This window comes from Tachysurus fulvidraco, chromosome 3 (genome assembly GCF_022655615.1).
Source record: "Tachysurus fulvidraco isolate hzauxx_2018 chromosome 3, HZAU_PFXX_2.0, whole genome shotgun sequence".
NCBI lineage: Eukaryota > Metazoa > Chordata > Actinopteri > Siluriformes > Bagridae > Tachysurus > Tachysurus fulvidraco.
In genome coordinates, this window is record NC_062520.1 from 26,641,066 (window position 1) to 26,653,177 (window position 12,112).

General features: G+C 43.4%; 1 protein-coding gene across 7 annotated transcripts in view; it reads right to left on the reverse strand.

Moving 5' to 3' along the window:
* Window positions 1-12,112, reverse strand: part of cadm4 (cell adhesion molecule 4) — a 199,305-nt gene that overhangs the window by 36,987 nt on the left and 150,206 nt on the right. For 2 of the 7 annotated variants that reach the window (XM_027153497.2, XM_027153488.2), the window contains exon 1: window positions 9,274-10,832. The exons of 1 other annotated variant lie outside the window; for it this stretch is intronic. In XM_027153497.2, the coding sequence (XP_027009298.1) occupies window positions 9,274-9,358 (85 nt within the window). In that variant the 5' untranslated portion in view covers window positions 9,359-10,832. Of the gene's footprint in view, window positions 1-9,273; window positions 10,833-12,112 lie in introns of those variants that run through there. 4 more of the 7 variants (XR_007140157.1, XR_007140158.1, XM_027153498.2 and 1 more) reach the window with 4 other exon arrangements.

The window sequence follows — 12,112 nt, forward strand, 5'->3', positions numbered from 1 at the left end:
TAGGCATGCTGAGGAGTGGAGAGAAAAAAAAAAAACGACGGGGCGGAATAAGGAGAAATGCAAGGATGTGAAAGAACAGGGAGATATTTGGCAGTGCGAATTGCCCATCACTATTCGTCCTGCTCCTCTGACTTCATTTCTATTTGATTTAGTCGGACTTAATCGGGTTTAGGGACCGTACCAGTGCGTTCACCAGAGAAGGGTTGAAGGGTAATAAAACATTGTCAGGCGAGGTATTGGGCTGAAATTTACAAAAAAAAAAGAAGAAGAAGAAGAAGAAGAAAGATGAAAATGAGTGAATAGATACAGAGAGTCTGACAGACTCTTTTTATTCCTCAACAACTGTCATTGTAATTCAGCCATCACGACTTCTATTCCACTCATCAATATTGTGATTGATATCTGGGTGATCGCCGAAGCCACGGCCATTACTATGAGTATTCTAATGACTGTTATTAGTCAGCACTTTGGCACCTACGGACTGGGCCGCTATTGTTCTAATGGACCCTAATTGTTCTATACATCAAGTGAAGACTTGGCAGCGAAGGGATAGTGATGAAGGACTTCCCAGCCGATCAGGAACAAACACAGTGGAATCCGCAACGAAAGTGTATGACTAGGATTTTGAACAAAAACACAGCTAATTGAGGGTCTGTTAAAAGCTTGACGGTATCTGCCAGCTGTCTCATCACTGTGTAAATGACTGAAACGATGTGGCAAAACAAACAACTAAATCTGCCCCGCTAGTCTGAAGCCTAGCGTTGTGATGCAAGCAGGAGATGCTGAAAAGCTTAACCTACAAAATAGGATGGATGGATGGATGGATGGATGGATGCTGAGATTTGTACAGTTGTAAAAAAACAAACAAATCTTGGGAAACGAGTGTGACAGGTGCATCATGGGTAGGCTAGCGAGAGTCCTGTTGGAGACGGATTAATCACAACCCTATTAAAATCAAGGCACGATAAAACAAGCACACTTAACATACACGGAAATGGGTTAAACCAGCGGGGTAAAGCAATCAATAAAGAACCACTCTGTAAAGAATATAAATTTAGCTGGGAGGAAAGAGAGAGAAAATAAATAAATAAAAAATCAAGTCCGAGTGCATTTAACGTCTCAGACAGACGGGGGCGACGTGCCGATGCGGTAAAATCGCTCTTGGAACCACATCGACGTGTTTTGAAAAACGGCCCTAATTTACTGGACCCGATTGCGAGTGCGAGTGAGACAGGCCATCATTTCCAAAGAAACAAATAAATAAATAATAAAGCATATGGAACGAACAAACAAGGCCATGCCGGGGTGGGCATAAGGCGCCTCTGAGAAGCTGCGGTGAATTATGGGAGATGTAGGCAAAATGGATTTAGGGAGCTGGGAGAAATCCAGGTAAAGGGTACAGTAAATCCACACCATCAAGAGCCAGGAAAGGATTACAGGGCTGAGTTAGAGCTTCTGCACACACACACACACACACACACACACACACACAGGCTCACAAACACACCCAAATGGTACAAATGTTTGAAGAAACATTGTTGAAAAGTCGAACAACACGACGTCCTCAGAGCAGCCGAACACACGGGTACCTGAAGCTAGCATAGTTCTTACTCATACTACGTAGTAACCAGTGTGTGCCTTCTGCATAACAACCGTCGTGAACGTCTCTTTTTCACTATACAGATAATTCCACATGACACGTGGCTTAGTGGTTAGCAGGTTTCTCTGACACTTCCAAGTCTGGACATTTAAATTCCTGCCTCTTTCTGAGCTTCATGGGATTCCTTCAGGTACTCTGCTTTAATCCCCCAGTCCATGAATTAGAGGCTGATCTAAATTATCCGTAGTGTTTGAATAGGTGTGTGTGTGTGTGTGTGTGTGTGTGTGTGTGTGAGATTGTGCTCTATAATGGGGTGTCCCCTGCCTGGCCTGCTAGGTCTCCTGAGATGGACTCCAGAGCCGGGATTCATAGAAATACTTAGTGCAAAGTTTCTCCAAGTGATGAAATTCTCCGAAAATTCTTAAAACGAAAGAGAAGCTACTAGCTAAGATAAAAGTTATTCATAAAGAATCTTGACCATTAAAAGAGCTCATAAGGTCAAAAGGTCTCAGGAGTAGGACTTTTAATAAGGGCTTTAGCGGAGGAGAAAATGGCCAAAAGCTGAAGATGTGTAGGGATTATTTTTGTGACCAATCATATTAGAGGTAACATATCAGACATGCAGAAATGCCTGTCTGATAGGCACTATGACATTTCTGCGCTGCGTCGGAGATGTTTACATTTATTACATTTGTAACATACAGACGCAGGGCTGTCAAGTGTCACGCATTGAGAGTGACAGTCACGCATTTGGGTCTTTTTTCACGCTCTCCCTCCACACATCGTATTTCTCACGCAGAAAAACTTTTTGACCATTTATTCATTCATTCATCTTCTACCGCTTATCCGAACTTCTCGGGTCACGGGGAGCCTGTGCCTATCTCAGGCGTCATCAGGCATCGAGGCAGGATACACCCTGGACGGAGTGCCAACCCATCACAGGGCACACACACACACACACACTCTCATTCACTCACGCAATCACACACTACGGACAATTTTCCAGAGATGCCAATCAACCTACCATGCATGTCTTTGGACCAGGGGAGGAAACCGGAGTACCCGGAGGAAACCCCCGAGGCACGGGGAGAACATGCAAACTCCACACACACAAGGCGGAGGTGGGAATCAAACCCCCAACCCTGGAGGTGTGAGGCGAACGTGCTAACCACTAAGCCACCGCGCCCCCTTGACCATTTATCATATATTTATTTTATGTCTCTATGGAACCGGGCACGAATCACGCGCGTCTCCCTTGGAGCTCTTAGTCGAGCCTGACACTTATCAGCCAATCAAAAAAACCGAGGCTACACAACAGCCAATCAGAGAATAGCACTGGGTATGTACATCTGGGTATGTACATTCATGTACTGATTATGTGGAGCTAATGAAAGTGTATACACACACATACACAAACTCGCACACACTCGCAAACCTGTAGAAAACTCGCTGATTATTGGACCTTCGTTTTCAATAGCATCTAGACACACACACACACACACACACACACACACATTAATAAAAGGAAATTAAACAAATACTTTGTATTTGGTTAAATTGCGGTCAGTGATCCTTACTAAACTCGTAGCCAAACTCGTAGCCGAGCTGAAGATGTTGAGGTTCTCTTTGGGAGTGACAAGATCATTGGACAGGATTAGGAATGAGTACATCAGAGGGACAGCTCATGTTGGACGTTTGGGGGACAAAGTTAGGGAAGCCAGATTAAGATGGTTTGGATGGAGGCAAAGAGGAAGGCCAAAAAGGAGGTATATGGATGTAATTAATGAGGATATGAAGCTAGTGGGTGCAAGTGTTGAGGATGCAGAAGATAGGGATAGGTGGAGAGAGATGATTCGCTGTGGCGACCCCTGAAGGGAAAAGCCGAAAGAAGAAGAAGAAGAAGATCCTTACCAAACACAACAACTGCCCCATTATTATTTTATTTATTTATTTGTTTGTTTGTTTTTGTGGGGGGGGTGGTTGGAGGGGTTGGAGATGTCACGCTTGCCTGTCATCAAAACTTGAGAGCCCTGCAGACGTCAGTGCATCTCTAAATGATCGTTCACAGACGTAATCCCTAAGCGATATAGCCTCGAATATCTATCATGCCCAATGTTACCGAGGAATTTTTAACTCTACATAAAGATTTAAGAAGATAACATCCCAGAACTAGGACACAAATTGTGGAATCACCCCATACACACACAAACATACGTAACACACGCTTACAAAAATGACGCGCGAGTGTTGAACGTCCTCGTTTTGACTACTCCCTCGTCCACTCGTTCTCTCATCCACTCATCCTGTGTTTTATTCTGCCATCTGGTGAAAGAGCGAAAGCCACTTTGTATTAATTGACCCTTTCTTGCCTTATCGCATTCCTCTTTCCCTCTCTTCAATTTTCAATGATTACAGACACATCTGTTCAGAACACCTGAAGTAGAATATGTTGACTACTTGTGTGTGGTTGTGTGAGTGTGTGTGTGTGTGTGTGTGTGTGTGTGTGTGTGTGTAGATGCTATTGAAAACGAAGGTCCAATAATCAGCGAGTTTTCTACAGTTTTGCGAGTGTGTGCGAGTTTGTGTATGTGTGTATACACTTTCATTAGCTCCACATAATCAGTAAACTCTGTGGGGAAATGCTTTGCTGGAGATGACAGATCCTTCCTCTTCTTCTCTTCCGTTTTCTTCCATCTATCTCTATCTCACAGACTCGCTGAGCCAAAATTAAAACTCTCTTCTCTCGGTGGAATCGCACGTGGTGCCAGTCGAATACAGTAACAAAAAAAAAAAAAAAAAAAAGATGCCATGGCTATAAATAATATATAATCCTTTATAACACTCTTCTCTTCATTACCGCTTTGTCATTCCTCCAATTTTTCCTTTATTTCCTTTTCCTGTCCCCATTTCTCTCTATCTATCCTATTCTTGGCTTTGAATCTCATAATTTGCTCTCCCACTGCCTGCTTTTCTGGTCTAATCTCATTCTCTGTCTCTTTCACACCTACACTCTCAATCCCCACCAAAAAACCTCCTTCTGTAGCCTAATCCCTCATTTTTTCTCTCTCTTCCTCTCCTCCTCTCCTCTCCCTCCCGCGTCCTTCTTTCCTACAGCGGCCTTTCTCCATCCAACACTTTTCCTGCTTTTTCACACTTTCTCTGTCCCTATACAGTCCTTTCATTTCATGTTTTCATGATTGTGCTGTCTGTTTCTCGCTTTCCTCGCTTATTCCGTCTCTCCAACAAAGACGTCTGTTTGTTTCCAGCTCCGTATTGTGATTTGTTCTGCAGCTCAGGCTTAGAGTATAATCAGCTGGGGTTTTGTCTGCGAGACAGAGACATATAGAGAGACAGAGACAGAGAGAGAGAGGGAGAGCAGCAAGAGAAGAGAGAGAGAAAGAAAGAGGAGCAGAACGAAAAAAACACTGAAGTCAATGCGATCACGAGAAACTGCAATGAACATCTTTCTCTAGTCCCCACTGCTGTAATTACACATCAGCAGTTGATGTTCGTTTCTTTTCTCATTTCCTTCCTTCCCTTTTTACCCGTGCTTGCCTCATTTTCTCCCGTCCCCGCTCTGCGGGCGTCCTGCAGTGGCAACCGTTCCTTCCTCCTGCGTTTGATCTTCTATTTATGCTGCTTATTCTCTCATTTCCACACTTCCGTCACTACATTTGCCCTCAGTCTGCTTGTCTGTGGTTCTTATCCCCCTTCTCTCTCTCTCTCTCTCTCTCTGTCATTCTTTCACTCTGTCATTTTTTGTGACCTTCATGTTCTTTAATGCCCCCATATCCTACTGTCATATTTCACCCATATCTCTCCCTCAAGCTCACTCGTCTCAAAACGCTTCATTTCATCCTGCATTCTCTGTCCATTAACCAGGATTGCCCCCCCCCCCAAATCTCTCTCTCTCTCTCTCTCTGTCCAGGTTATTAGGTTATTCTTCCCCTCTAAGACCTTTTGCTTTGCTCTTCAGTTCATGCTGTGGGTTTGGATGCTTGCTGGTATCTAGGATGTTTGTTGCTGGGCATCACAAGAAAGGGCTTATGGGTAAATTTGCAGGGATATTACAATACTTCGGGCCAGCTGTGAAATACACACACACACACACACACACACACACACACACACACACACACACACACACACACACACACACACACACACACACACACACACACACACACACACACACACACACACACACACACACACACACACACACACACACACTCTGACCTGGCTTCTATCCCTGTTACCATCTTAGATTCAATGGCAAAAATGCTTTACTGGCAAGAATTTTATAGCCCTCAAGCTGCCAAGGCTAAAGACCCCCTCCTTACTCTCTCTCTCTCTCTCTCTCTCTCTCTCTCTCTCTCTCTCTCTCTCTCTCTCTCTCTCTCACACACACACACACACACACACACACTTTCTCTCACTTTCTCCTGTCCCCAGAATGATCTTTTGTATTCAGACATTCAGAATATATGTACAGCTTCCCTCCAGCTGCCATAGAAGCCCAGCACTGCTGAGACAATACATATTCAAAGCTGAAGAAAAAAAAAGTGGTAGCTAGAGATATAAAGAAAAAAAACAACAACAAGGAACTGCATCCTGTATCTCATGCTGCGCTGATCCTAAGAGATGCAGCAACCATGTCCTTGCTAAGTAACAGGCTTAAACACTCTGGGAAATAAACAATAGGTACGCAGTGCAAATTACTCCTTGAACAGATGTTTGCCTTGAACACTCAGGCCTCTCTCGGGCTCACATTTATCTCGCATCTGAGTAATAGTGCTGATCGACCTCTGTTTGCCTTTCAGATTCTTTATGATTAGTACCATAAACATGAGTCGAGATGCTCTTAGGTCAGCACTTTTACCCTCAGGCCTGAGTTTAAAACTCTTCTTAGTACTTCACAGGTCAGTGTAAAGAGCTGCTGTTGTATCTTCTCCTGCCATGCTACTTCTGCTTTCTCCCTATAGAGCTAGCCGTCCTCTCGTCCTCGCTGTTCTGAGCATATTGCACTCTCTCTCTCTCTCTCTCTCTTTCTTTTTTTCTCACTGCACAACAATTATTTCCCTTTCCCCAGCTCAATTCAATCATTTCACCAACACTGTATCCTTTTACCTCACAGGCAACGGTTTTCGGAGACGTACTTAAAAAAAACTCAAAACTATTGTCAGGTTCACTTCTGCTTGCTAAAGGTTAGTTCAAATCAGCTCACTAGCGTTAGCAGTCAAGATTATGAACAATCACAAATAAAAATCTCATATTAATCTGCTTAGTTACCTAGCTGACTAGCATTAGAAATAAAGTTGATAAGATGATAAATCTGGCTTTGATTTCTGAGATTTAAAAATCACAACTCATCATCTTTATTGTTATTGCTAACTGGCTAACCAAAATAAGATAATCTGACAGAAATTCTGAGAACATTTGTAGGTTGCCATATTAGCTAGCCACAAAGAAATCATGCCAGAATAGCTTTGTTCAACTAGTTTACTTGTCACCAGAGATAAAAAGCTAAAGAGATGATTAGGATCGTGAACCTTAACGAAAGGACTCCATTATTATCTTCTCTCTAATTCTTTTTTTGTTTATCTTCATTCACTGGCTAACTAAAATAAGAAAAATTACATCCCTATATTTAAAATAAACTAATCTGAAAGGATTACTAAAAGAATTTTTAGATAGCAATGTAAGCTAGCTGGGGGCATGGTAGATTAGCGGTTAGCACGTTTGCCTCACACCTCCAGGGTTGGGGGTACGATTCCCGCCTCTGCCTTGTGTGTGTGGAGTTTACATGTTCTCCCCGTGCCTCTGGGGTTTCCTCTGGGTACTCCGGTTTCCTCCCCTTGGTCCAAAGACAAGCATGGTAGGTTGATTGGCATCTCTGGAAAATTGTCCGTAGTGTGTGAGTGAATGAGAGTGTGTGTGCCCTGCGATAGGTTGGCACTCCGTCCAGAGTGTATCCTGCCTTGATGCCCAAAGACGCCTGAGATAGGCACAGGCTCCCCGTGACCCGAGGTAGTTCGGATAAGCGGTAGAAAATGAATGAATAATGAATGTAAGCTAGCCAGAACTAGCTATGAAGATTAAAATTCCTGTCAAAGTAGCTTTTCAAGTCAAGTCAAGAAGCTTTTTATTTAGCTATCATTTATAGCTGTTGCAGTACATAATGAAATGAGACAACGTTTCTCCAGGACTATGGTGTTAAATAAAACAAAGACAAAGCTAAGGACTTAAGTAAGTAGTCCTAGCCTCATAAAGTGGATCTGTGCAACCTGGTGCAAACAGTGCAGGACAAGACAAAAAGACAGTGCAAACAAAAAATACAAGACATTACACAAAAGACAATACACAAAAACAGCACCAACCAGTGTACATATTGTGTTCGATCAATATTGCGTGTCATATTTTGTCAGCTAGTTTATTTGTGTCAACATAGACATCGTGATAATTTATGAAATGCCTCCATGTTCATCCTCTCTGATATTCTTATCTTTCTCTCATATCCGTTCACGTAGGTCATTTAGCATGGTTATGTTCCCTAGAAAGATTATAAATATAAACGTATCAGATAATAGTGTGAAAGTACATTTGTTTATGTATTTTACAACTACTAACAGGTTAAATAAAATAATCTAATCTGACAGGTTTTCTGAGAGGATTTTAGCTAGCTAGTTAGCACAAGCCATGAAGATTAAAAATCAAGCCAAGTTAGCTTTGGTTAGCTAGTTTAGTTGTCACCAATTAAGACCATGTACCTTTATCATAGACATTATCATCCTTTCTGAGGTTCCTTTCATTTGTTTATCTTTCTTGCATCATTAACTGGCTATTTGGCCATCTGAGAATAATATAATCTGAGAAGATTTTAATACTCACATTCCTATCCATAGTCATTATCTTTATTGCTGTCGCTAACTGTTGTCACAGCTGTTGTTATAGCTGTTATACAGTTGCACCTAGTTGTCATATTCTTTGCTATTGCTAACTGGCTAACTAAAATAAGCTTATCTGACAGAATCTCTGAGAGGATTTTTAGCTAGTCATGCTAGCTTGCCAGATTGGGTTGCCACAAGCCACAACGAACTCCTGGTAGGATTAGAGTATAATATATATTAATAATGGTAGGTAACAAAAAGTGGGTAAATACATTTCTAGTTGAAGGATGATTTCTATTTGAAGGATGATCAACAACACCTTACCATTTTTGGAAGCCCACCCACTCAGAGCTGATATCATTTCTATATATTTTCATATTCAAAGCCACATTTGATCTTCACTGCAATCTACTAAGGGACGCTGACATTGTTTATGCACTGCGACCATAAATCTGAAAGCTGACTCGGTCCATCCGCTGACTGTACCCTCTCAGCATTTCTACGCTTATGTACATAAATTACATTTCCTCCGTAATAAACTGCCTAGATATTAAACGGGGAAGTGGAGGAAAGGTCAGACCTGATGTGTGAGGGATGAGAGGTAAAAATTCACAGAGAAAGACTGACAGCAAAGAGGCCTGAAGGGAAGGCGCTCAAAACTGGCACTTTAGGAGGCAAGTACAGGAAAGTACGAGAATATGTAAGAGAGAGACAGAAAGAGAGAGAGAGAGAGAGAGAGAGAGAGAGAGAGAGAGAGAGAGAGAGAGAGAGAAAGAGACTTACAGCAGAGGGAGAGCAGAATGGACGAATGAACGAGCAGGACAATGAGGGAGCGATGGAAGAGGCGAGATCGCTGGCCTGCTCTCATTGTGTATTGAGTGTCGTAGGCTGATCAATGAGGCTTCTGTGGCTTTGGCCAGACACACACATGCCCCACACACACACACACACACACACACACGCACACACACACTGTTCTGTCACCCAACTGAGTCTCAGCTAAACTGCTAGCACTAGATACCACAACTACAGCACCGCAGCAGCAGAGCGTAAGGTTTCAGCTAATTAAAACACTTCACCCGGCTTTTCAAACTCTCATCACCTCACTCACACACTCCAGCAGGAGCTATAACTGATATCCGCAAATTAAAGTCCTCCAACTTTCTCATTTGAGGACAGAAAAAAAAAACCTTCAAGGCTGCATAATTTTACTTGCACTCTTAAGTGCGTCAGCTATTAACAACCCGAGTGAGGGTTAATTAGTTCTGCACTGCGATAACGATCGACACGCGTGCACAATCAAGAGTCGCTACTTGCTTTACTGTGTTCGTTAGAAGTTCACGCTGCTTCTCATCCTAATGTTGGGCTCACTTTGGTTTCGACTGACTCCAGCTACGCCCCTCTCGGTAAACACCAGACTTATTTCCTCAACAGCGTTAGAGTGTGGCAACGAATATCAAGGGTTACAAAATGAGTGAAGCAGCTCACAAAACTGCATCAAAAAGTACAGCGTGTAGGGAGAAAAAGCAAAGCTTTATAACCGGAGGAGGAGAAGAAAGAAAATGACAAATGCACCGAGCTAGACTTTGTGGAGAAACCTGTGCAGCCTCAGCAGTTTGTCGCAAAATGTATCTATAAATAACCTGTTTACTAATCAGAGCAGAAATAAGGCTTAAGGATTGAGTGAATGTGAAATAAAATCAGCAATAGAGTGACAGATGACGCCAAATGTTTACAAAAATGTCCGAATAAAAAAATACATGTAACACACTGGTGAAGCTGAACGGGTTCAATCTGACTCGACTTCTAAGAGCACGCCTCGCCTCGCTCTGCTGCACATGGCCTGAACACACACAAATGCCTGCTATCTATCTCTCTTAGACACATTCACACACACACACACACAAACACACAGGGAGCAGTGGCAGTCCACCAGTGGCAGGACTAATATCCCCCGGTGTCAGGGCTGAGAGTGTAGGTGAGGCTTGCACACACAGCACACACTCCTATCTGATGAAAGGTGGTGTCATCAGTGGCCAGTAATAAAACAGAGAGCGCACCAACATGATAGATGGTGCAGAGCACCGGCGTCTCTCGGGCAGCCGCACGGGCCGTGCTTCAAATCAATTCCTTTTAGGTCCTATACAGTCAGAGAGACCAGGTGAAAGTTATTCCACTGTTATTCTGCCTCCTTCGTCTCCTTCTTTCTTTTTCCTCCACCCCAAATCTGTTCTTCTGTCCTCCCTCAGTTGGGTTCCAGCTCTAACCTCTCCGTTTGCTCGCTCTCCGTTTTCAGCCACCGTCAAGTCAGTGATCCCAGAGTCGAGTTTCACAGATTCGTCTCTCCAGCTTGTATTTATAAAGCGCTGGTTGCTTATAAGCACATTGTTTGCCGTGGGGGTGTGTGTTTGCAGATGCGCAAATTCAAATATCAGTGATTTTTGTGCAGGCAGCAGAGGCAGATCCAGCGACAATAAGCCTCATTCAGCTGGACCGACAGAATTCAGTCAGACGGCCCTCGTCTCTTTTCATTCAGGGTTCAATAACGTAGGCCAATTTTTTTTTTCTTTTTTTCTTCTGCACCATTGCTCTATATCTGATCAGCCTTATAGTTCTGCATGTCTGTGTCTCGCACACAGAGTGCCACTTGACTCTGTACCACCAAAGTCAATCTAATCCACTGTATGAATGCAGACATCTGGGTGTGTAGAATAAACACCCTTTTAAACCAATGTAGAGTAAAGGCATTATTAATAAGCTGCTATCTCTCTCTCTCCCTCTTTCTGTTTCTTTCTCTTTCTCTCTCTCTCATTCTCTCTCTCTCTCTCTCTTTCTGTGTACGTGTAATCCTGCTGTCTGGTGTATTGCTTGCTGTGGCTCCTCTCGCCCTCCAGATCTGCCAGATTCATGCTGGTACGCTTCTTCTGCCTCGGCTTGGAGTTTCTGTGATGCTGCTTTCTGCTGCTGTGGAGGAGATGAAGAGGATGGGGTTCTTCAGGGAGTTTGCCTTGCCACTGTCGCCTCTGGCTTTTGCTTTAGGGATCTAAATCTGCCTCCAGATATCTTCATGGCTCCACGTCTATTCTTAGTGCTAGACACAAAATAAAACTGAACTGAGATGACTTGATCAGAGGAGCACAGAGACCGTGTATATATAGGGATATGCATGTGTATATGAAGCAGTTAAGTTAAAGGCATAGTCTAGCATTACCATGTTTCCCTGTGAGGTTTTTTAGGACTTCAACAGCCAAAGGAATTTTTTTAATTAAGCTTCAACTCAAATGTACTGATATATATTTACACCATTTGTAAGTCGGTTGGGGGGCACGGTGGCTTAGTGGGTAGCATGTTTGCCTCATACCTCCAGGGTTGGGGGTTCGATTCCTGCCTCCGCCTTGTGTGTGTGGAGTTTGCATGTTCTCCCCGTGCCTCGGGGGTTTCCTCCGGGTACTCCGGTTTCCTCCCTCGGTCCAAAGACATGCATAGTAGGTTGATTGGCATCTCTGGAAAATTGTCCGTAGTGTGTGATTGCGTGAGTGAATGAGAGTGTGTGTGTGCCCTGCGATGGGTTGGCACTCCGTCCAGGGTATATCCTGCCTTGATGCCTGATGACGCCTGAGAT